Consider the following 23,762-nt stretch of genomic DNA (forward strand, 5'->3'; position numbering starts at 1 on the left):
CCAGAGGGAAGTCACCATTAAAATGATACTTTAGTTGATTTGAGAAGCTTAATACACACACACACACACACACGTATTTGAGTAGATGTAGAAAGACAATGTTATTTTGCCCAGCATTCAGTTTCCTGTTCTGTTTGGACACAGGTCAGATTTGATGTTTCATTGATTTTCTCACACAAAATACAGAAGTTCATTTAACCCTTTTGGAGAGACCCTTTTTGTGCTGACAGTAACGCTATATTTACGAAGCACATGTTGTATTAGCTATTACCCAGTGTGTTTTAATCATCGGTCACCTCATATGTGGACATGGCAGGTTTATGACTGACAACATCCAGATTTACCCAGTGAAAAAAAAATCTGTGTTTCTATATCTGTACGAGTTTAGACATCCTGGGCTTTGTGTTGCTCTTTGTGCGACTGTAGATAATTAATGACACTTCCTGTCCCAGAAACACCCATGTGTAGTTATCGCCGAATCAGCCAAACCTCTCTCCTTCCTGTGTAGTGACCCCACAGTCGTCCATGCCCCTTCATTCACGTCCTCACCTCCTTTTTTTCTTTCCCCATCTCTTGCCCTCGCTCTCTCTGTTAATGCACAGAGAGCAAAGACTGGGTTATAACTTTAAACTCACTAGGTTGAGGTTGTATAAAGATTCTATGTGATACATTGTTAAATGACAGATTTGATTAGCGCTTCTAAACAACTGCTGTTTTGTTACTCTTGTCTAAAACACTGAAAATCATCCACACTCCTTAAGAGCGTGGTTATTCTCAAATGAAAAAGTATAAATGCCACATTATCAGCAGTAATTTCAGTCTCAAGTCTGTAATAACAATAGTAATCACATCTGACCACCCAATCTGAGCGGTTCAAAAGCATTAATAACAGATTTTGACCCTTGACATTTCACTGGCCACACACTTCTAAGCAACAGCAGTGTTCACCGTGCTCCAGCGTAATCGCCAGTACTCGCCGTACTCGAAGGCAGTGGGGTTGGGCCTTTGGGCCAGTCTCCTGAAAGGCGTATATGAGTTGGATAAATAGAGGCTAAGCGCTAACAGCTAACTAGCGCTAAGCTGCTGGAACTTGAACTTTCAATTCCCAGCTCAGACTGGAACACTCCACTCTACCTAGAAGAGTCCATGGGCTTGTAGCTCTACGTCCCTCCCTTAATGCTAATCCCTTCCTTAAATGCCATATCTAACAAGACCCAGTCCTACAGCCCTAGTTATAAGAGCTCATGTTCAGATATCACCTCAATTTTAATACATTTCTCTACTTCTACTCCATCAGGATGCTCGTTTGGCTCGAGGGACGCTGAAGCGAACGAGGAAGTTTGTGGTGGACGGAGTGGAGGTCAGCGTCACGACGTCCAAGATCATCAGTGAGGACGACAAGAAAGACGAGGAGATGAGGTTCCTCAGGTACGTTCCTGAAACGCAACATTTACAAAGCACAGTGTGTCCAAAAGCTTGGGATGGGACGCTTTGGAGCAGTTGTACGTGAGCCCAGTTTCACCACCCATTTTTAAGCTTCAGCTGAAGTACTGTAGAGCACTCCAACTGTCTCCTGTGAAGCAACAAGGCACTGATACCTTTGCGGTGATTGGGAGTGATACAGACGTAATTATCCAACATCAGATCTGATCAGATATCACTAATGCACTTGGAGATGAGTGCAATCACATTCTCGCAACAATATTCCAGCATCTTCTGTGATGAAGACATCCCTGAAAAGCAGAGGCTTGAAGGTTAAAGACGGCTCTGTGCTCTTCAGTTTCTCTCTCTGGATAATGTTAAGATGTGCACTGAGTAAACAACCTATTTCTGACCCTCTGAGAGTGCCATGCCAATACACAGGGGACGCTTTGTGTTTGCTTCCACTAGAATTCATTTCTTTTTGCTTGCAAAGAGGCTGAGACTGAGTTTTCCATCGTCTTAAAAACAAGTCTGTCCGTTCTGTGCTCACTTAGCAACACCCTTGGGTGGTTATTTCTGGTTATTCACGACCTGGCTCCCTTCTCTGGGACTGCAAATCTAAAAGCAATGACAGTGGTTCAAAAATATGTTTTGGCTTGTTCTGGTGACTGCGCATGTGAATTATTTTTTTTTTCCCCCTCCATTTTTACTTTTAATCTGCCTTTTTTGCTATATCCAAACTTCTGCACACGACAGATATGATGTTGTTGCAAAGCAAAGGTTGAAGGATTCATACAATTAACTTCAGAAAGCACGGATTGATGAGCGGAAGTCCACAATGTTTTAGCCACAGAGTGAATGTTGTTATGCTTATGATTCATGGTCCAGTGTCAGTGACACGCATCGTGACTGCCACCTAGTGGTGACATGGTGACATGAGTGTTCCCACTGTATTAATAAGTGGTAAAGATACTGAACAGATAATGACAGAGGGCCTGGAGCCTCTGTGTATGACTCAGGTTTGTAACTAAATTAAAAAGTCTGAGAGAATGTTTAGCTGCTGTTTACTGTCCAAACTCTCCGATGATCATTCTGTCCGGTGTCATTTAGAGGGGACAAGGCAAGTGCTCAAATGTATTCTCATGAAACTCAGTCTGGAAGGAATGAATCATTGGCGTTTCTCACTGTTCTCTCTCTCTCTCACACACACACACACACAACACAGCAAATCACTACATTCTGGCCATTCTTTGATTGTCTAGTGACTTATCACCCCACAGATATTTCTTCAAGTCTTAAAGGCTAAGCACCACTTAATGGACCTCCATGAATATTCCACATTATTGTAGTTACTGACAGATATAAGTATGAATTAAAATGAAAATAGCAGCTTAATTTGCTTTAAAACTGACAATTTTATTAAATTGACGGAAAAACCCGAGCTCTCTACGGAAATTCTTGAACGCAGCCGTGACGTCACTGGTGGACAACAGCTGAACAACGCCGCGGTAAAACACCGTTATGACTGACTGTTATGACAGTATCTAGCTAAATAACCAACATTATTCATGACAATAGCCTAGCAATAAGCTAAACTCAAATGTAGAGGTACCGTTATTCTTGTAAATGTGATCGAAGTCGAACTCGAACTCATCCGACACTAGAAACCTCCGTAATGCAGCTACGTAGCCGAGTATAATCTGAGCCACCGAGTTTAGCGAGTCAAGCTAACGTTAACTAACACCAACTAAAACAGGCGAAGTGAGTGTCCTTACCCTGTTTACCTCCATGTTACAGAGGCTCTTGAACACCTTTCGTTGGCGCCTTACATGCCCATATTGTTGGAAAAGCGCCAGTGAAATGAGCTACAGATAACGGAGTGAGCGGATGGTCCTTTCCAAAGTGCCCGTTTAAAGTTGACAAATTTAGTCCATTTTCTGGATATTTTGGGATCTTTGGGCCATTTGTTCACAGATGTCCCACTGTACATTGAATGATTGCAGCCAAAAACAACACACCTTTTCGTCATTTTGCATTAAATTAAGTGCAGCTTCTAGAGTTGTTGTCCACCATCTACGTCACAGGCAAGACGCCTATTAGAGTTTCCCAACACCGTTGGGGGGGGGGGGGGACTTATTCTATATCTTATTGTATCTTATTCTATTTTTACGGTAGATGTTAAAATCATGTTGATTTAATCCACTCAATTTAATCTCCAGGACTAAATATATTCTTATTTTACACAGTTCTGTAATGAAAGATTACTATTGTTCACCTCTCCTTCTGGGGAAGAGAATGTAATGAAATTTTAGGGAACTCCACTGGACTTTAACACCACTGCTGTACCTTTTTGAAGATATATTTACACACTTTGTATATTTAGTGACAGAAATGAACAGTACCTTTATTTATTTTTTAAACTTGGCTATATGTTTAATGTGTGTGTGTGTGTGTGTGTAGACGTCAGGAGCTCAGAGAGCTGCGTTTACTGCAGAAGGAGGAACACCGGGCTCAGGCTGTGCTTAACACTAAACTGGAGGCTCACAGAGATCAGATGCAGAGACGCTTCGACCAGGAGATGAACGTGAGTGTGGATAAGTGCATACTTAACACATTAATAAATACACACTTACCTTTACCCTGTCTTCGTTCCTTAACTACTACATGCCTCACCATAACACAAGGGTTCTCCTTAAATATAATGATTTATGAATATCTCCACAAGGACGAGAAGGAGAAGTCCTCTTAATGACATTCTGTACTGACTTAGATTCCATTATTTACGTCTGTATTAGGCCCCATTCGGTGACACTCAGCTCCGTTCACAGATGTGTTCTTTCATAGCGTCTGTTGCTAAGTGAGAAAAGCTGTACAGAATAGTATCAAAACTATAATTCATTTTAATACGAAAGTGTTGTCAGTGTTTTTTTACAAACGCTACAGAACTTGGATTTCACGACAGTAGGGCGTCCAATAACAGCGTGTCGTACAGTGTCAAGAACCACAGAATATGCCTCCGGTGTTTGTCAGGTGAATTAACCCTGTTTGTCCACTACAAACCTAAAGACGACAAACTCCAGGAAACAAATACCTCTCGGCTGCTCATCTGCGTTTGGGATAAAAATGTCAAATGTTTTCCATCCATCCATTATCTGTAACCCTTATCCAATTTAGGGTCGCGGGGGGGTCCAGAGCCTACCTGAAATCATCGGGCGCAAGGCGGGAATACACCCTGGAGGGGGCGCCAGTCCTTCACAGGGCAACACACACACACATTCACTCACACACTCACACCTACTGACACTTGAGTCGCCAATCCACCTGCAACGTGTGTTTGTGGACTGTGGGAGGAAACCGGAGCCCCCGGAGGAAACCCCCGCGGACACGGGGAGAACACACCAACTCCTCACAGACAGTCACCTGGAGCGGGAATCGAACCCACAACCTCCAGGCCCCTGGAGCTGTGTGACTGCGACACTACCTGCTGCGTCAAATGTTTTCAGTTCGATTTATTTTAAATGATCTGTGTGTGCATGGGTGTACATATATATGGTTTCTCCTGCTTTCAGTTGAAAAAGAAATATTACGACATAGAGCTGGAGAATCTAGAGAAGCACCAGAAGCAGATGATAGAGAAGATGGAGCTGGACCATGCTGTGCGGCTGCGAGAGGAAACCAAACGCGTCCGTGCTGAGCAGGAGCGAGCGTACCAAAAGTTCCAGGAGCAGATGAAACAGCGCAAGAAAGAGGTGCAGTCTCTCAACACGGCTTCAGTTCATTACTGTTTACTTCACGATCATCACACTGAACGTGTGTGTTATGGTGCACTACTACATTCATCTTCGATGTTCTGACTGAACTCGCTTCAAAGCACAGTTCAAACAGGTTTTAGGGCCTCCTTTACCTGACACAAACAAACCAAAAAACACTGCTCGGTGTCTGTTACTCCCTGCCTGGAGTAACAAAGTAACACCTGTATTGTTTGGTACTTTTCTCATTTAAATATTTAATAAAAAGCCAAATAAACCTAGACTCTGTAGGTAACCTGAGGGTTTGTGTTTGTAGATGAAGCGTGAGGTGGAGAAGCTGCCGAGGAGCAAGAGGAAAGACAGTATGAAAGTCCAAATGCAGACCTTCCAGCAGATGAAGATTACAGAGGTGAGCTGAGCAAAGCACACACCAGCTTTTAAATACAGCCCTGAAGGGGGCAGTGAGTCAGTATCAGGAGTATATCATGATTACCGCCACATCACTGACCTGTAACTAATCATCTGCAGTTCAGTTTAGTGAGACACTGATTGGTTTTATGGTCCTCATAGTTACCGTGGTTTATTATGTTTCTCCTGTTGACAAACCCTTCAGATGCTAACATTGTTTCTCCGGTTGTATTTGGCATTATTTACGTACTAGTTTCACCTTTCGCTTGTTTTGTGTTTGTCCAGGAGGAGCAGTTCCGTACGGCTCAGATGAAAGACCTGGACTCCACCTTAAAGAGCATCGTCGCCCAGAACAAGAGAGAAATTGCAGATACAGAGCGGCAATGCCTGGACAAGAAACAGCACTTAATTAGAGGTAAACGTTTCTTTTGTTTTTCTGAAACGTGAGAAGGTAATGTTCTCTGATTTAATATCAGAGCGCACATCTAGAGAAACCAGAAGATTATAATGATATGTTGGAATACGTTTATTGCTAAAAGAATCTATTAAAGACACAGTCTGCCTCTGGGACGAGGTTGAGGCTGAAGCTGTGGTTGATCACTGATCAGAGTGCTGTGGCGTATGAGCAGGGTGAAGTGAATCAGACGTCTCTGCAGTGTGAGTAAAGAGGGGTGGTGTGTGAGCACTGGGCAAAGGTTCTGGCTCCAGCGAAAAGGAACAGAATGGATGGCAGATTCCTGTTATTTTTGGACGTGATATTCACTCATCCAAGGAGTGTAGCCAAAACACCAGAGCCTCCATTTACCCCAAATATAGTTCTAAGCTTCAAAGATCAGCTGTGATTTTCTTCACTTCCTGTTACCGAGACATGTAACAAATAACTGTTTTCAGGTTTGATACCGTTTTCAGTTTTCAATTAAACAATTGTACCATTCAAAGCCTTACAGTCAACATAAAGAAAAGCCTCAATTTTGAGGGAGAGTGAGAGAGAGAGAGAGAGAGAGGGGGGAACAGATAGACAGGGGGGAACAGGGGGAACAGATAGACAGGGGGGGGAACAGAGAGAGAGAGAGGGGGGGAACAGAGAGAGAGAGAGGGGGGGAACAGAGAGAGAGGGGGGGGGGCAGAGAGAGAGGGGGGGGGACAGAGAGAGAGGGGGGGGACAGAGAGAGAGGGGGGGGGCAGAGAGAGAGGGGGGGGACAGAGAGAGAGAGGGGGGGGGACAGAGAGAGAGAGGGGGGGGGGACAGAGAGAGAGAGGGGGGGGACAGAGAGAGAGAGGGGGGGGGCAGAGAGAGAGAGGGGGGGGGGACAGAGAGAGAGAGGGGGGGGACAGAGAGAGAGAGGGGGGGACAGAGAGAGAGAGGGGGGGGGGCAGAGAGAGAGAGGGGGGGGCAGAGAGAGAGAGGGGGGGGCAGAGAGAGAGAGGGGGGGGGACAGAGAGAGAGGGGGGGGGGACAGAGAGAGAGAGAGGGGGGGGACAGAGAGAGAGGGGGGGGGGGGCAGAGAGAGAGAGAGGGGGGGCAGAGAGAGAGAGGGGGGGGGCAGAGAGAGAGAGAGGGGGAACACAGAGAGAGAGAGAGAACGAGAAAGAAGGAAGAGAGAGATTCGGGGGAAAAAGTATCAGGGCTATATTTTAATGCCAAATAAGTTTGGCTCCAAAAAACAGGGGCTACACAAATATATTCTACACCTGACTCTCCAATCTCCAACAAAATAATCCCCCAAAATCACACTCTGACCCTTACCATTTATGAACAGCACCAGATAAATAGCCCATAAATAGGACTTTATCTGCCTTTAAATCCCAGCTAAAGACCTACCTCTTCTCTCAGTACCTCTACAGGTGTAAGTGTCTTCCCCTTTTTTAAATCCTCTCCTCTTAGTGTAAAGCGACCTTGGGTATTAGAAAGGCACTATATAAATCTAACATTATTATTATTATTATTATTATTCACCCAGTTTGGACGTAGCTGTCCTTCCCACATTTGCTCCCACATTAACCCCGAGCTCTGGGGTCTAGTCTTTATCACTGAAAAAGGATTTCCACAAAAATGGCGAGAGAATCATTGAAGAGAGCTTTAAACCATATAGTGGCCTTTGCTTTGCTCAAACTAATGACTAAAGCGTCCCTCAGCACGCCGCTGACTCCATCTGTCCACTTTGGCATCCACCCGGTGTCCTGCTGTCCAACAAGCAGATGGAATTATCCGGTTAAACACTAAAAATGGCCTACCGCACTCTGTGTGTGTTGTGGGTGGTGTAAGATTGTACAGACTCGACTAAACACTTCTACTCATGGTCAGTGAAGCTGAGAGAATGGACGGTGAAGGAAACAAGACGATGGTCATAATCAAATATTATGTGATTCAAATAAAAGTGTATTAAAATGAACGTAGTGCAGGGAACATGCTTTGGTCAAAATCCCAAATGAAGAGCCCAGCAGTGAGAAGGGAGCAGGAGAGACTCTGGATTTGAGTCATTTCCATGATATTCCCGTTGTAAATCTTCGAGGTGCCTTAAAAGTTAGTGAACCAGACTTGAGAGGTTGCCATTTTGATTTTCATGACAGGCCGGAAAATTGGGGGTCCGGGAGCGAATAAACAATGCTGTCTCCTCCCTCAATCCATGGCTGAGTTGCCCTTGAGCAAGGCACCTACCAGCCCCCAACTGCTCCACGGGCACTGAAGGTGGCTGCCTGCTGCTCTGGGTGTGGTTTTTAAATATTTTTACACTCACTGTGGAGCTTGAAGAGCATTTAAACTTTGTGATTAACCCTGTTTTGTGTTTTTAGAGCGGGAAGCCTGTATCTGGGATCTGGAGGAGAGGAACCTTCACGAGAGATGGCAACTGATGAAGCAGCAGCTCAAAGATCAGTACTTCCTCCAGAGACACCAGCTGCTTAAAAAACACGAGAAGGTACTCGCTTCAATCCCCACGGTTTAACTCTTCTCACTTTCTTCTTTTTGCAGTGATAATGCAATAATGTAAATAATGTGTGTGTGAGTAGGAGCAGGAGCATATGCAGTGTTATAACCAGCGTATGATGGAGCTTCTCAAGGCTCGGCAGCAGCAGCAGAGGAACCGTTTGCCCAAGATTCAGAGCAGTGAAAGGAAAACCCGAATGGCAATGTTCAAGAAGAGCCTGAAGATCCACTCCACTGGCAGCTCAGCGGAGGACAAAGAGAAACTGAAACAGGTGTGGGTTTTGTGCTGTTGACGACAGTGTGTATGATGACTTCTCTTTATTTGGTCTATTGATCATCGTTCTTGTGTGGATGGCCCCAAGGTCTCTCGTCTGCGTCTCTTCAGCAGTGTGGTCATGTGCTTGCCTTTTTTTTTGTGTGTAGTTTATCAAGCAGGAGGAGAAGAGACAGAAAGCTGAGCGTGTGCACCAGCAACAGAAACATGAAAATCAGATGAGAGAGATGATGGGACAGTGTGAGAGCAACGTCAGAGAACTGCAGCAGCTACAGGTAACACACATACACATACGGAGACAGAGACGGAGAGAGAGAGACAGAGAGCGGGGGAGAGAAACAGAGAGAGAGAGAGAAACAGAGAGAGAGAGACGGAGAGAAACAGAGAGAGAGAGAGAGAGAGAGAGAGACGGAGAGAAACAGAGAGAGAGAGAGAGAGACGGAGAGAAACAGAGAGAGAGAGACGGAGACGGAGAGAAACGGAGAGAGAGAGAGAGAGAGACGGAGACGGAGAGAAACGGAGAGAGAGAGAGAGAGAGAGAGAGACGGAGAGAAACATGGAATAATGATAGACCTAGGGTAATCATAGATTATAAACATTGGTGGTGTTCTAATACTAAATTAAAATATTAGTATTATTAATATAATAGTAATCAGTTAGTGCTAATTTCTAATGATTATGTTCCACACCTATCTCTAAAGGTTCAAATGTCTAAACAGTTTACTTTTCCACGTGGATTGAAGGGACTTGAGCTGACAGCTGCCACATACTGGCCACTTGAGACATGTGGCTCTGATTTGGTGTTTCAGTTTACCACAGCCACGTCTTTGCCAGACTTGCGTCACACGTGTTTTGTGGCGTGGCCAAATGAGCCAGCTCTGCAAGCTGTCTGTGGCTACAGCTCCTATTCCTCTGTATGAGCTCATTATTGTTTCTCCAGAACGAGAAGTGTCACCTGCTGGTGGAGAATGAGACGCAGAGACTGAAGTCGCTGGATGAACGTCACAACCAGCTCATTAAAGACTGGAAAGAGCAGCTCAAACCCAGGAAGAAGGTGTGTGTTCAGTGTGTTAGTTCCTCTCCAATAAATCAGTCTGACGAAGCAGTGCACTGATCTGGCTTTTTCCCCAGGTTCTAGAGGACGACCTGAGTCAGAAGAAACGAGAGCAGGAGGTCTTCTTTAAGATGAGTGAAGATGTGGAGTGCCAGAACCCCGCCTCCCCCAACAGGCTCACCAAATTCCTGCCATACTCCGACTCCTCCACCACATAAGCATCCCCCAATCCCCAGCCTCACGCCTATGACCAGGGTCTTCAACACACAGCACTGATGGCTGCTGCTAACACAGGCTAGCTTCCTTAACTCTTCAGGAATGTGTTTGTATTAAAGGATTAGTTTGGCGTAAAAGCGTTATGAGGCTCAAATTAGCAACACGGAGGGTTAAAATTGGACATTACATTATAGCACCATTAGCCTCATAGCTCAGTCAAAGCTAACGCTAAGCGCAGTTTGGCTAGTCAGCTACATTTGGCGTGAGGGGACTTGTTAGAAGCTGATTTTATGCCAAACGTTTGCTTTAATCATCCTTACTTTTGTAACATGGGTCTCTCCCAGCTTTCATCTTCCACCTATCATGAATCTTTTATAACGTGTGAACATTCGCGGTCTCTCTTCGCTAATCAGGTGGAGATGCGCTAGAAAGCTCTGCCATGACTTAGCAATCTTACCAAGCTTAGCATCTGTAGACCTCAATAATAATTCAATTTCATCACATTTTGAGATCATAATGAGCGATGAAATCAGGCTCATTTCCAAGTCTGGCAGTGTGTGTTTACGTCTATAATGAGCTAAGTGCCTACCTTCTTCACAGCAGTCCAATTAACAATGAAACTTATGTTTTAATAATCCTCAGTTATATAAATTGTTCAATGTCTGTTTAGTGGCTGGCAGCCATGATGCAGTTAAACGTGGGCGTCTGTTGGGTAACAATAATGAATGGGCCATTAGTGTTCTCCTCCAAGCGTGGTCAGGTCCCGTAACAGCGTGCTGGCAGCAGTTAGGAAAGTAGCAGTGGATATAAACAATTTTGGAAGACGTGTTTCTTTTAATTTAATATTATTTTATCAGTACACAGCAAAAAGAAGCTCTGCTTGTGTATCATTGACCTAATCCCCCCAAAACAACCCTACTATGTGCCTTAGAACAAAAATGTCTACTGAGTCCAGTGAGTGAAACCTATTGTTGCCAAATGTGCTGTACATAAGAGAAGCTTATAATACTTATTTTTATTGTTTCTATTATTAATTTTAAGAATTCTCGTATATAAAACGAAGCTAAACGTCTTGTCACTTTAATGTTCTAATATTGATCATATTTTGGAGCTTGTACAAGTGTTTAAAACTGAAGCAGTTTGATGTTGAAGCTGATGGTGGAAAGGTCAGGGGTCAGCCGGTACATGCGGTTTATATTTATCGTTATATTTCCTCGTGTTTATATTTGTCGATGAAATGTGAGTCATATTCTTGTCACAAAACTGTGGCACCATTTACTGTAAAGAAAAACACTGGACGTTCAGACCTGCTAAAGCCAAGACAGGAAATGACAGGAACTCTGTTGTAGGCCGTTGTTCGTCAGGCTCCGTCGCCCCTCTGTAACACCGACACTGTCCCTGCAGTCAGGTGAGTTTGTCAGGTGAGTGTCGTGTATCTTTATGAGTAATGAACTACAGTAAAGTGTCACTCCCGGAATATTCCTGGCTGCTTTGAGGATCGAGGAAATGTTGAAAACAGTTGAAGTGAGGGGACAAAAAACTTCCAAATTCATAGAAAGTCATTTAGAGCAGCGGACTCCTTCACTTAAGTATGAAAGTGGTGTTTAAGAAACTACATTTACATTGCATTGAAGGAACCTGATCCAGTGCCATTTTAGCGGGAATTCAGTTGTAGATCAGGGCGAAGATGTCGTAGCTTGTCTTCAGAAATAACAGGCTTTAGTAAGGAGAAATAAAGGGAGTCCTACACTTTATTTTAGCATAAACTCTCATCATCTTGAAGGTTCTTAACCAACAGCAGTGAGAAGTGTTTTATGAGCAGTGTATTATTGAGTTTTGATGATTTTTATTGTTGTATTATTCTTATGCTGCCTCTCGCACTGATTGACTTGATTCAAGTGCAATACGTTTCCCCTTCAGCCTTTTTCCGTACACGCTGAGTCACGCTTATCATTTATTCTCCAGCAGTTTGCAGTTTCTTAGTTTACTTCAGTGGGTCAAAAAAGGTCAGGTACCAAAAGGAATAATAAAAAAAAAACCTTGGTTGCATTTGCAGTTCCACCCCTCTTTTTTAAATTTTTTTTTTAATTGTTTCTAAAATTTGATTTATTTTCTTAAAACGATACGTCTGACTGCACTGTTGTGATCCTTCTTCTCGGGACGTTTTGTAACAAAAGGGGGTGTGTAAATTGATATTTTAAGTTTTAAGTTGAACAACCATTGTACAGAAATCTAATAAATAAAGAATTTTATTATTCTCTTTACTTTTGCTCTTTTTTCTTTGCTTTAAACACATTAACGCGGTCACTATTCGTATTAGGAGACAGTAATTAAGCTCTTGCAATGAAGAGCCACACGTGGAGTGGGTTTAGTTTGTTTGCTTTTCTCAAGCTTGAGATAAAACAGTCGCAACGCTTTTCTTCTGTTCATTCGGCTCCATGTTTTAATTTAAATGTTTGCTCATGCTGAAAAAACTCCTTGTTCAGTCATAGCCATGGGCAAACAGTGGACAGTTTTAGTGATTATTATTATTTATTTATTGAGTAATTATACTTCAGTGTTAACTGCAGAAACATTCACGTCAGGTTTGAGTGCTTTATTAATGACACTGCAGTTTTTTGTAAGTAGCGAGCTAGCTGTGGTGTTCGCTCCTCACATGGGGTTTAATTCATGGACTACTTTGTTTAAACAAGTCATCTGAAGGTGGGCTTTGGCATGGGTTATGTGTAAAGCAATATTACTGTGGTACATCTGGCTTTACATCTTTTATTCATATACCAGCATTTATAAGCTCCTGCTGGTGTGTCTTGAATGCTAACAGTGCCCCCTAGTGCCAATTTGTTATTTATGAAACCAACTTTCATTGGCAAATTTAAATGTAATACCCGGGGTCATTACTGTAGTGCAGCAGGTAGGTGTCGCAGTCACACAGCTCTAGGGTCCTTGAATTTGTGGGTTGAAGCCCCGCTCTGGGTGACTGTCTGTGAGGAGCGTGGTGTGTTCTCCCTGTGTCTGTGTGGGTTTCCTCCGGGTGACTGTCTGTGAGGAGTGTGGTGTGTTCTCCCTGTGTCTGTGTGGGTTTCCTCCGGGTGACTGTCTGTGAGGAGTGTGGTGTGTTCTCCCTGTGTCTGCGTGGGTTTCCTCCGGGTGACTGTCTGTGAGGAGTGTGGTGTGTTCTCTCTGTGTCTGCGTGGGTTTCCTCCGGGTGACTGTCTGTGAGGAATGTGGTGTGTTCTCCCTGTGTCTGTGTGGGTTTCCTCCGGGTGACTGTCTGCGAGGAATGTGGTGTGTTCTCCCTGTGTCTGCGTGGGTTTTTTCCAGGTCACTGTCTGCGAGGAGTGTGGTGTGTTCTCCCTGTGTCGGCGTGGGTTTCCTCCGGGTGACTGTCTGTGAGGAGTGTGGTGTGTTCTCCCTGTCTCTGTGGATTTCCTCCGGGTGACTGTCTGTGAGGAATGTGGTGTGTTCTCCCTGTGTCTGTGTGGGTTTCCTCCGGGTGACTGTCTGCGAGGAATGTGGTGTGTTCTCCCTGTGTCTGCGTGGGTTTTTTCCAGGTCACTGTCTGCGAGGAGTGTGGTGTGTTCTCCCTGTGTCGGCGTGGGTTTCCTCCGGGTGACTGTCTGTGAGGAGTGTGGTGTGTTCTCCCTGTGTCTGCGTGGGTTTGCTCCCCACGGTCCAAAAACACACGGTAGGTGGAATGTCGACTCAGTGTCCCTAGGCCTGAGTGAATCTGTGTGTCGCCCTGCGAAGGAGTTGCCACTCCTTCAGGGTGTGTTCCTGCCTTGCACCCAGTGATTCCGGGGTAAAGCGCTTATGTATCAAACCAAATAACAAATAAAATCACAAACTTTAATTTTACATGTTTGAGTTTTATTAGAAATAAAGAAATAAAATTGCACAGTTGACATCAACAAAGTAGCGTACTGATAACAGGAACGTGTGAATGAAAGTGTGCCTCCCTTTGATCCCATCTAACGAACGTGTTTGCACTTATCAGCTTCTTACACGTTTATTCACTACGAGGATAAAGCACATCTTTAGTCAAACACTCAACAGCAAAGCTAAAGTTAAAGCTGCTGCTAATGAGCACGTGTTCAACCGCAGTTTGTATCAACTTAATTAATTAACCTAGGTATAGTGGAGTAGGATATGATCTTAGAGCAACTAGGATCCCTTGACCCTACCTTTTTATCTCTAGTGAAATGTAAAATGTTGTAACACTGTTCATCAATTTCCTCAGCTTTCCCAGCCATCAACAGCAAAAGCACAACATAGATATACATAGATAAAGTAACTTACAATAACTACAAAAACTTCAAATGTAGTATTAATAAAGAAAACAAAATACCTACTTAAATCTATACTTGAAACCAGTCAAGCATGCATGTTAATTAAACATTAAACTGATTGTAAAATACTGTATCTAAGCACCATCATCGGTGGCATGAAAATGCCTTGCGGCAACACTGACGAAGAACAGTGTGTGTGGATGATCTGAGGTATTGCATCAAACTCTTCAAACATTTTCTTTTGTATTTACACACTTAGGAAGATAATCCCTGTTGTTTTGTATCGTTTGTTAGCATTTCACCAGTTCACCGCGTTGAAAACATTGATTTATTCGTTTCACTCCGTTCTATTCTCCTTTTCTCGTTAATACCACAGTGATGAAATCTGTGAACTTCATCTCTCTAAAAAAAAAGTGCAAGTTGAAGCATTGCAATAACCCAAACTTGGTTTAAAAAAGTGGATAAATAAGCAAAATAAGTAGTTAAAAAATGCAGTATAAAAACACTGTTTGGCCTTAGCACTTTACAAAACTTTTTTTTTTTTTTTAATAAAGGCCTGCTGCATTATTTTATCGCATAATCACTTGGTTCGATTCTCCCAGCCGTACCAAAGCTGATGTGTCCTAGGCTGGTTTTATCCAGATTTGGCGTTTGATACTTGTTTGAGGCTACACCTGTAAGCACTTTATTTCTGTTTGTGTTTTGAAGAGGCTGACAAATAAAGTGGATCTGGAGACGTTTCACTAATGGACAAAGACTGTATATGTACTTGAATATTATATTGAGGCACAAGAGCATGGCGGCTTCAAAGACTCATTCGTATATTGCTAGTTTCATATAGCGTTAAATATAAAAATAGTATGAGCTCGGTTAACATGCATAAAACAATGGGTTAGGAATGTGAGACATTCGCCGTTTTCTCCCAAAGAAGTGTCTCGACGCCATACGTAACTTCCACCCACGTCCCCAAGGGGACAGTCAAAAACAAGCAAGCGCCAACAAACCAAGGTTGATTTGTCTGAGCTTGCAAAAGAATGGAATGTAACAAGAATTTGACTAGAAGGTACCCATAAATTACAGACTAATTAAATAGATACAAATATGTAAAATAAAAAAGGGGCGGGGGCTATGAGTACCTAGTGTTTTTTGGTAAGATAATTGGAAGGGATCCAGCCCTCAGCCATTGACCCATCACTTACGTTTTTACAAAACCACCAGCCGGTGGAGTTCTTCTCCAGTACCTCAAACACAGCCCCCTCTTTAAAGCCAGGGGTTTGCTCGTCTCCTTCAAAGTCTGCTACGGCCAGGAACAGCTCCTCTTTGGCTGGATCTTTGATCAGAGGGGGGAGCTTGTCTCTCGGTGGCCCGGGTTTATCAGCTTTAATCAGGGGCTTTGGCGGCACAGGAACTTTCGCCTTGGGCTCTTCCTTCTCCTTTTCCTTTTCTTTGGGGGTTGGAGGCTGGAAGGCCTTTGGTTTGGGAGGTGGGGGTCTGCTCTGAGAGGGAGGAGCTGGCTTGGCCTCTGGAGCGTCGTTCTGCAGCAGAGTTTTGATTTCTGTGGGGCTGGCTTGCTCTGAGCTCTTTTTTGGTGGAGGAGGCCTTCTAGGTGCACCACCGGGCCTCTGTGGTGGCTCTTTGTGGACAGGTATTTGGGGCTTAGGAACCTCTGGCTGATCATGACCATGGCCATTTTGCTGCTTAGCTGGACATTTCTGTTCTTCGCTTGGCCTGCCGTTATTAACACCATCGCCATTGTGCTGGCTAGAATCCCCCGAGCTGCTGCTAGGCTCGGGTGGTTTCGATGGACGCAGTTTGCTCCTCAGGTTGGTGATGTCCAACTCACTCTTGGCCTGGGGCTCAGGTTTGGCAGGAGGTGCCGGTTTAGGCCTAAGGACTGGCTTAGGCTTGATGAAAGGTGCTGGGCTGATGGAATCGGTCTTCTCTTCTTGGCTCTCAGGCTTAGGCTTTGGGGGTTGCTTTGGCACAGGCTTCAGATTGAACTTCTTGACCTCTTTGACGGACACCTTGTGGCCACACTCCAGACCCATCTCGTTGCGCAAGGGCAATGCCTTGTTCTTCTCGTCTCTCTTTGGCTCTGGAGGCTTGTCTGGTTTGAATGGAGCTGATTTGGGGGCCACTAAAGGCATGATGACCCCAGGAGCTGGTGGCTTGGGGGGAAGCGGTTTGGAAACCTCTGGTCTAGGCTTCTCCTCTACTTCATGGCTTTTATTAATAGACTCTTTCCTGGGTGGTAGGGCTGGTTTCTCCTCAGTGGGAGGGGCTGAAGGAGCTGGAGGTAAAGGTCCAGGGAAAGGAGAATTGCACTTGGCAGCAGTGGACTTCCAGTCTCTCAGTTTGGGACGTGTGGCAAAGTCGGCACTAGAAGAGGGCTCATCGGGCAGGGGTTTGGACCAGTTATCTTCTGGGCTGTTGTTATTAGCCGGACCATCCTCCAGCTTCAGCTGAGCCATCTCACCAGGTAGCGGGGCTAAGAAATTTGGCCTGGTGGCACTGCTGGTCTTCTTGTATTTATCTAAGAAAGTGACAGGAGCCCAGCCTTCCTTTTCATCAATCTGAATGTACCACCAGCCACTGGAATTCTTCTCAATCACCTGGTCAGAAGCAGGAGTGGCACAGTCAGTACCTTTTTATTGTAAGGGTGAAGATGTTTTTCAACCGCACTTTACTGTAGTCTGACTATTGAAGTTTTATTAGAGATAGGGATGGGGTGAAAGGTATAAATATTAACTTAATGCAGTGTTATGAAGTGTTCATAAGTTTGTTAATGGGGAAAAACGAGTCCTAGGCTTAACCCAGACTTGACTAATTAGTTATTATGAGACTGTATACCAAGTCCTGTACACCTCACCTCTACTTTCACTCCTGCCTGGAAGCTGATGCCATCAGGGATAGTTGTCTGAAAGTCAGCAATGGTGTAGTACTCCTCTTCCACCTGAGGGGGCACTGGTGGCTTGGGCAGGTTCACTCCTCTAGGCTAATGGCACATTGTCAGGTGACCAGACAGGAAGAAAAGCACACATGGTTAGAGCCTCAAAGTCTAAAAATACAGAACCGAAGCAACATCAAAAAATCTAATTTACATATTTCCAAACGGCTAAATAGTGGGTTGAGATTGAGGTTCCATTTCCTGTTACTGCATGTATCTAAAATATTTGAATACTTGATTTATTGCCCCAATCTTACTATTGTTAGGTCCCGGCGTGGGGGAGGTCTTTGTCGTGCCCCAGCTTCTGTGAAACAAGAAAAATGTCCTATTACTTTTTAGTTCTCATCATTCAAATGTAATTTATTCAGGGCTAGAATAAATAAAAACGATCAAAAGTTACCAGCACTGATTTTCCTTGATACACTCAGTCTAACTGCACTTTAATTACTTTGTTTGTAAAGACGTTAATATGCTGTTTACATGGTTCTGAAAATGAAAAAATCTGAAGGTATCAAGTACAGTTAATGCCTGCTCTTGTTGAGCATTGCTTTCTGTTTCTTAGATAACGATATAAGAGTAAGATGAGAGTATCCTGGAGGACATGGTGCACTCTTCTGAAATTAGCTTACTGCGCTTGTTGTCAGAAAACGGAGTAAAGCGCTCCCTCTGGTTCTCCTTGTTCTCTTTGTTGGCATTTTGCTGTCGGCCGGCTCCATCCAGGTCGTTGGTGCTGGCGTGAGCCGCCGCTCCAGCAGCTATTTTCTGGCTCAGGATGTCAGCCTTCTTCAGATAGGACGCTGGGGCCCAGCCCTCACGACCTTGGTACCTACACACACCGTGTTTCGAGGCGGTATTTCATTTACTCTTTTAAACGTTCTTTAAAATGAACTTAGATATTCGTAATGTATGGATTCAAGGTGCCTAAAAATCCTAAACACAGATGTATTTTGGGAAATATTATACACTGAGTGGGACGCCATGTCTGGAATTTTGCTTGTGTTCTTACCTGATTTTCCACCAGCCTTCCAAATTTTTCTGGATGACCTCCACGGTCATGCCTCTCTCCAAATCTATTTCATCTTGATCACGAGCCGCGTAGGGGTAGATCACAGTGTACTTCTCTTCTGCAGAGTTAGAAATGTACTGGTCATCTAACACAAATAAGGAAGTGCCGCACCGTGCAGCTCATTTGATACTGTTTTGATCATAGTTTGGGGTTGAAGCAAGTTCCCTGCAGTTGATAGCAATCCTCTTTAACCGTGAATTTACTGCCTCTGTTCCTTTAGGCTGTCTACGGGGAGAATAACAGCGGAGGGCATTTTACTGACTCTGGTTTCATTTTGCTGCTGCCAGCGTTTCACTGGCATCCCGAGTCGGCTCTGGGATTGACGACAAAGTCAGTCCATTATGAATTCACCAGCGCTGTAATGATGATATCACTCGGTCTGTCCGAATGACACAGGAACCAGTTCCAAGAACCGATGGAGGAAGTGCATTACAGGATTTATGCTAAACACGCTAACGATGAAACTGAACTTTGAAATTCTGGAAGATGAAGTAATGAGTCACTGAACATCAGACTCGTTGTTTTGCCTACGATCACGTCCAATCACTGTCGTAAGAAAACCTTGTGACTTGGCTTTCTCAAGTCCTAACTAAAATAAATAGAAATACATTTATTAACATTTTGAACACTGTCAGAAGTTAAGGGTTTTTACTCTTGCTCTTTAAATTCATGAGGTTACACTACGACAGTGATAATATTCACAGCATTCGCTCATGACCCGTTATAGAGAGTCAGTACATTCACAGAATCTGCTTAACCTGCCCCTCTTATTATATATCTTAATATGACAGATACGTTTTTGAGATATTATGATTTTCACGTAACCAAATAACCCCAAATCTGATCACACGTCACAACTTTACAGAAAGCTTAGCACCTACATACACATCACACTCCTGGAGGTTTAACCTCCTACAACCCTAAAGTAACACTCCTGACTCCGCTGATCACAGCACACAGGATTCTATAGAACGAGTTCATTTATAGGTGGAAATTAATCTACTTTCAGAAATGAAATTAAGTTCTTGAAAAACGTTACTCTACTTCAAAGTGTTGGTTTTATACAAACTGGTTAAATCATTACCACCTTTGTTCTGTATTGACCCTAATAGGGAACCACATGTAGCTGGGATGAAAACACGGAGAAAACATGCAGCAAGCATTGAGAAATCCAGGAAACAATGGACAACAACAACAACAGCACATCTAGTAACTAAACTAGGTTTTGTACTGATATTAAACATATACTAAGTTTTATCTGTTTAATGCTAATTTACCTTCATTTGTTTTAACAGTCTAAACGTAATCTACTTATTCAACAGTCCTTCATAGCTTCCACTGGGACTTTAGAAGACTTTACAGAGTAATGGCAACGACCCCATGAGAATGCGTACGTTTATCTATTGAGCCAATTTACAACATTCTACCGTTTTTATTGTATCAACGTTAATAAGCAAATGTATCAACCTCAAGCGTAGACAATATGTCCAAATATAGTTTGGTATTAACACCGTGTAGATGTTTCATACTGAGATACGCACTGAAGCATCTGCATGAGATTTTTACCAACTTCTTGTAAAGACTGTGATCCCAGCAGCAGTCAGAAAAGAACTTATTTGTGGACAAAGCACACTTAGATACGTTCTCCAGGACAATGTCCTGTAGAACAGAATATACAGAGGACAGTTGGGACACAAAGACGTCAAGCATTTCGCTCCATGCTTCTTCAGGCTCCAGCAGTGTCAGTTCTACACTCCATGCACTTCATGCACTTCATGCAGCATTCGAGGCACGCATGGGTGACAAGACACTGGACACAACAGCAAGACCAAAAGAGAAGGGAAAAAAAAGAGATGTGGTTCTCCACCTTGCCCAAAGCTTGTGCTGAACAGATCCCCTAAAGTGCGCCGGCGACCCACGTGCCTCGGCAGTGACCAGAATCTCCGGCACACTCCAGCAGGGGACAAGCACACACACACAACGAATGGTGACTTTTAAAGAAGAAATTCGGTCAAATGGTGTTGAGGGGGAGACAGGTTCGTTTAAGGTTATCCTTACAGTGCAACATTTCTTTCATGGGATATTACAAAATAGTAAGATTTCATTTGGAAAAATACATACAACTTTCCCACAGCCATGTTTGGTGAGGTACACAGCTACATAACACTCCTTTTCACCATGGTTTCCCAGAACAGTATTGGCTTTTCTTTTTTTTTTCCTAAATAAACCTGCCAAGATTAGCTAGCTAATGAGGTTTTGGCAGCAAATGCTACACAAGTTGTTCCCATGCAGTTTGTTTAGCCTGGAATAACAGGAGAATGATATTAAAGGGGGTTTCAGTACCTTCCTCCGCAGGCAGAGAGAAATCATCTGGGTCGTCCTGAGCCTCCAGGCAGGTCGCGGGCACCCAGCCCTGAGCATCCTCTGAACTTACAAACCACCAACCTGAACAGAAAACACATTTATTACAGATTCAGGCCAAATTCTGGAGGTGTTCAGGCAAAGTTCCGTCTAAAAGCTAGTTCCTCGGCTCCTCACCAGATTCGTTTTTCTCTATGACCTCCACGACCTGACCCACGTGAAGGCTGATCTCTGAACTCTCCTGCTTCTCATAGTCCGTCACAGCCACATATTGGTCCAGAAGCAGTGGATCGGCTGAAGCGGAGTCTCCTCCTGCGTTGGACAAAATGCTTAGATGTTGATAATCTGACAAGCTTCGCCGTACACTGCCATAGTAAGAAGTGCAGAGTGGAGCGGATGTGATTTTTGGGAAGTTAGAAGAGGGGAATAACAGAAGCTAAGACAGAATTAGTGCAAAGAGATAAAAAGAGAAAGAAAAAGTAAACCAACACCAAATCACCAGAAAATCTGCAGTGAATGCCGCAAACAAACGACAAGATTTAATGTTTGTGACCAGCTGACCCCAAGCTGCATGAGAAAGGCCCTCTTTAACCAAAGCTGGGAATAACTTAACACTTAAACCCCTCCGTAGCTGATTATTTGGCACTGAACTCACTTAAGGCCCATTTTTATTCGTAAAGAACACAGTGCTGAGTGCAAAACAGGGTGAGTCTGATTATGTACCTCTGACCACATCTTTGTAACACAACGTTCTCCCCTAGTATAGCTCCACAACATTGACACTGGTCGTACTGACATGGCAGAATACCGCAGTATACAAATCAGCCCTCCAACCAAGCATAGTAATGATATGGTATGAGACCAATAGTCACACTGAGCTGTGATAATGTAAACAACATGGTCAGACCGTCGTAGCGTCTTAGTCCATGCAAAATTAAGCATTACACACTTTTTCTTTTAAGGACAAGTGGCAGAATTTTGGGAGTAACATTGTTTTGACACTAAAACAACAACAGCTCAGACTTTTAAAGAGACGAAGGGACATCCCTAATGTCAAACCAGAATAGATAGTATGGAAAAGCAGGTATATTTACACCATGGGGACACCCGTGTGGTTAAACTGACGTGCCTCATGAAGTGTGTACTGTCAAACCTTACCTCGTCTCAGAATACTCTCACTTTCTCTGATTTTATTTTATTAAGTGGGAACACCTTTTGTACCACTGGCTATTGTGTGCATGTAAACATAACAGTGTTCCTTTACAATGGACTGCAATCATCTGCAGAGTCACAGTTTCAGATCAGTGTTTCTATTGGTCTCCTGGAGGACCGAGGTAAATTACTTTGGTCTTAAAAATGCAGTTTTTACCATGTCCTATTATTAATTTCAATGTTAGTTTTTTTCCAATAGGCAAAATGTGGTCTGAGGTATGTGTAGCTCATAACCATATGCTGTTGACTAGGGTTCTACTACACACTAACGTAGCTAGTACTGTTAAAAGACGCTGCTACCACTAGTGTGAAGCAGTAAATATGCAAATATCTCAAATTTACACAGATTCCTCCTTTGATTTGAATGATGTCAATCAGCCAAGATTTTTTTTTAGTTTAGCAAAGTTGCTAAGCTAATATAGCTAACAAATACTCATTAGCTGTTTAGTAATCTTGCTTACAAGGCTTATAACAACAGACAAAACTACCTCCCACATCTAAAATTAACGTTGTTTTCACTTTTGTTGATTTGCACATTGGTTTATGTTCCCATTATTTGTTAATTTAACCTCATATCCCCAGCACAAAGCTAAAAGAACAGCTTCAGGTTTGATGTTATTGATTAAATCTTGGGTTATAACAAGGGAAATTTGTGTAAACTTGATTTTTTGCCTATTAAACCTTTCAAACTAAATGTGTTCAGCTATTAAACTCCCTGGAGGGAGTCCTGTCCATGTTTAACATTCATTGGCTTGACCCATGACTGTCTAATACCAATAAGACCACCGACACAGCCATGCGATCATCACACAGGGAACGAACACCAAGCATTGCCCCCAGCCCACCTCAGGAACTCAGAGTGGGGCTGCACCTCGAGGCTCACACACAAAGAGCATGGCCAAGTAAGTGGCAGTTACTACCTCGCTTTAGCAAAGAAGTCGCTCTCTCCACAATGCCTGATGAGGAAAATGAATGAGAGTTGATGTAAGGGAAGTGGGATTTGAATAAAAGGTGGAAAAGGCAAAGGGTAGGTCAGATAACACAGGGGTTTCAAAATATTCACAAAATAACAAATCAAGATTCATTTACAGTGAGCGTCTTGAAATATGGGTGCTACATCTCACATGAACAGAAATACTTAATATTTAAGGCTCTGTCTAAGTCACACATTAAATAAATTCACAGAAAAATATATGTAACTAATCAACAGAAACTACAAACCCATACATGTTGGGACACTTTCTCAAAATGCAATAAAAGCTGATATCTGTAATAAAAATTTTACAGTGTTTTAAATTACGATTTTTTTGTTAAAATTAAACAAATGTATAAATGAATGGCTGCAACACAAAAAATAAACCTCAGATAGAGTTTTGTTTATCACTAGGTCACATCTAGTCTTGCACTAATTCTCTAGGGAGAGTCCGGTATCCTTCGGCACTTAACGCGACCAAGAACCACCTCCTACTACAGGAAAAGAAATCTGACAGACACTCCAAAGGACCACTGCACTGATGCAGCCCCATGCCATCACAGACGCTGTTTTTTTCATCCTTCTGTATGAAATTAATCCTTCAATTTCCCCTGGGGATACTTACTTTACTTACTTACTTACTTACTTTAACTTACTTATTACTTAAACTTACTTTCTTTACTTACTTACTTTTACTTACTTACTCTATCTATCTATCTATCTATCTATCTATCTATCTAACTATCTATGCCTCCCTCTTTGCTTCAGCTTTGTTTCAGGTTGCATTCCTTAACAAGGCAAGAGATTGTGTTACATCAGATTGATTTTCCAAAATATTCCTGAGCCCTTGTGGCTGTATCCATCGCCA

General features: G+C 43.3%; 2 protein-coding genes across 4 annotated transcripts in view; one reads left to right on the top strand and one right to left on the bottom strand.

The window, feature by feature from the left end:
- Window positions 1-12,320, top strand: part of stk10 (serine/threonine kinase 10) — a 63,205-nt gene extending 50,885 nt beyond the window's left edge. The window contains exons 10-19 of the mRNA XM_066645944.1: window positions 1,298-1,428; window positions 3,883-4,006; window positions 4,992-5,171; window positions 5,488-5,580; window positions 5,865-5,994; window positions 8,373-8,497; window positions 8,589-8,777; window positions 8,929-9,054; window positions 9,720-9,833; window positions 9,911-12,320. Of these exons, the coding sequence (XP_066502041.1) occupies window positions 1,298-1,428; window positions 3,883-4,006; window positions 4,992-5,171; window positions 5,488-5,580; window positions 5,865-5,994; window positions 8,373-8,497; window positions 8,589-8,777; window positions 8,929-9,054; window positions 9,720-9,833; window positions 9,911-10,051 (1,353 nt within the window). The 3' untranslated portion in view covers window positions 10,052-12,320. The remainder of the gene's footprint in view (window positions 1-1,297; window positions 1,429-3,882; window positions 4,007-4,991; window positions 5,172-5,487; window positions 5,581-5,864; window positions 5,995-8,372; window positions 8,498-8,588; window positions 8,778-8,928; window positions 9,055-9,719; window positions 9,834-9,910) is intronic.
- Window positions 12,321-13,547: 1,227 nt separating this feature from the next.
- Window positions 13,548-23,762, bottom strand: part of sh3pxd2b (SH3 and PX domains 2B) — a 45,675-nt gene continuing 35,460 nt past the window's right edge. The window contains exons 7-14 of one of the 3 annotated variants that reach the window (XM_066645665.1): window positions 22,842-22,877; window positions 20,887-21,021; window positions 20,692-20,793; window positions 18,289-18,406; window positions 17,912-18,108; window positions 17,540-17,586; window positions 17,205-17,330; window positions 13,548-16,947 (exon numbers count right to left, since the gene is read on the bottom strand). In XM_066645665.1, coding sequence (XP_066501762.1) covers window positions 15,472-16,947; window positions 17,205-17,330; window positions 17,540-17,586; window positions 17,912-18,108; window positions 18,289-18,406; window positions 20,692-20,793; window positions 20,887-21,021; window positions 22,842-22,877 — 2,237 coding nt within the window. In that variant the 3' untranslated portion in view covers window positions 13,548-15,471. The remainder of the gene's footprint in view (window positions 16,948-17,204; window positions 17,331-17,539; window positions 17,587-17,911; window positions 18,109-18,288; window positions 18,407-20,691; window positions 20,794-20,886; window positions 21,022-22,841; window positions 22,878-23,762) is intronic. The other 2 variants (XM_066645667.1, XM_066645666.1) reach the window with 2 other exon arrangements.

Source organism: Hoplias malabaricus, chromosome 15 (genome assembly GCF_029633855.1).
Source record: "Hoplias malabaricus isolate fHopMal1 chromosome 15, fHopMal1.hap1, whole genome shotgun sequence".
Lineage (NCBI taxonomy): Eukaryota > Metazoa > Chordata > Actinopteri > Characiformes > Erythrinidae > Hoplias > Hoplias malabaricus.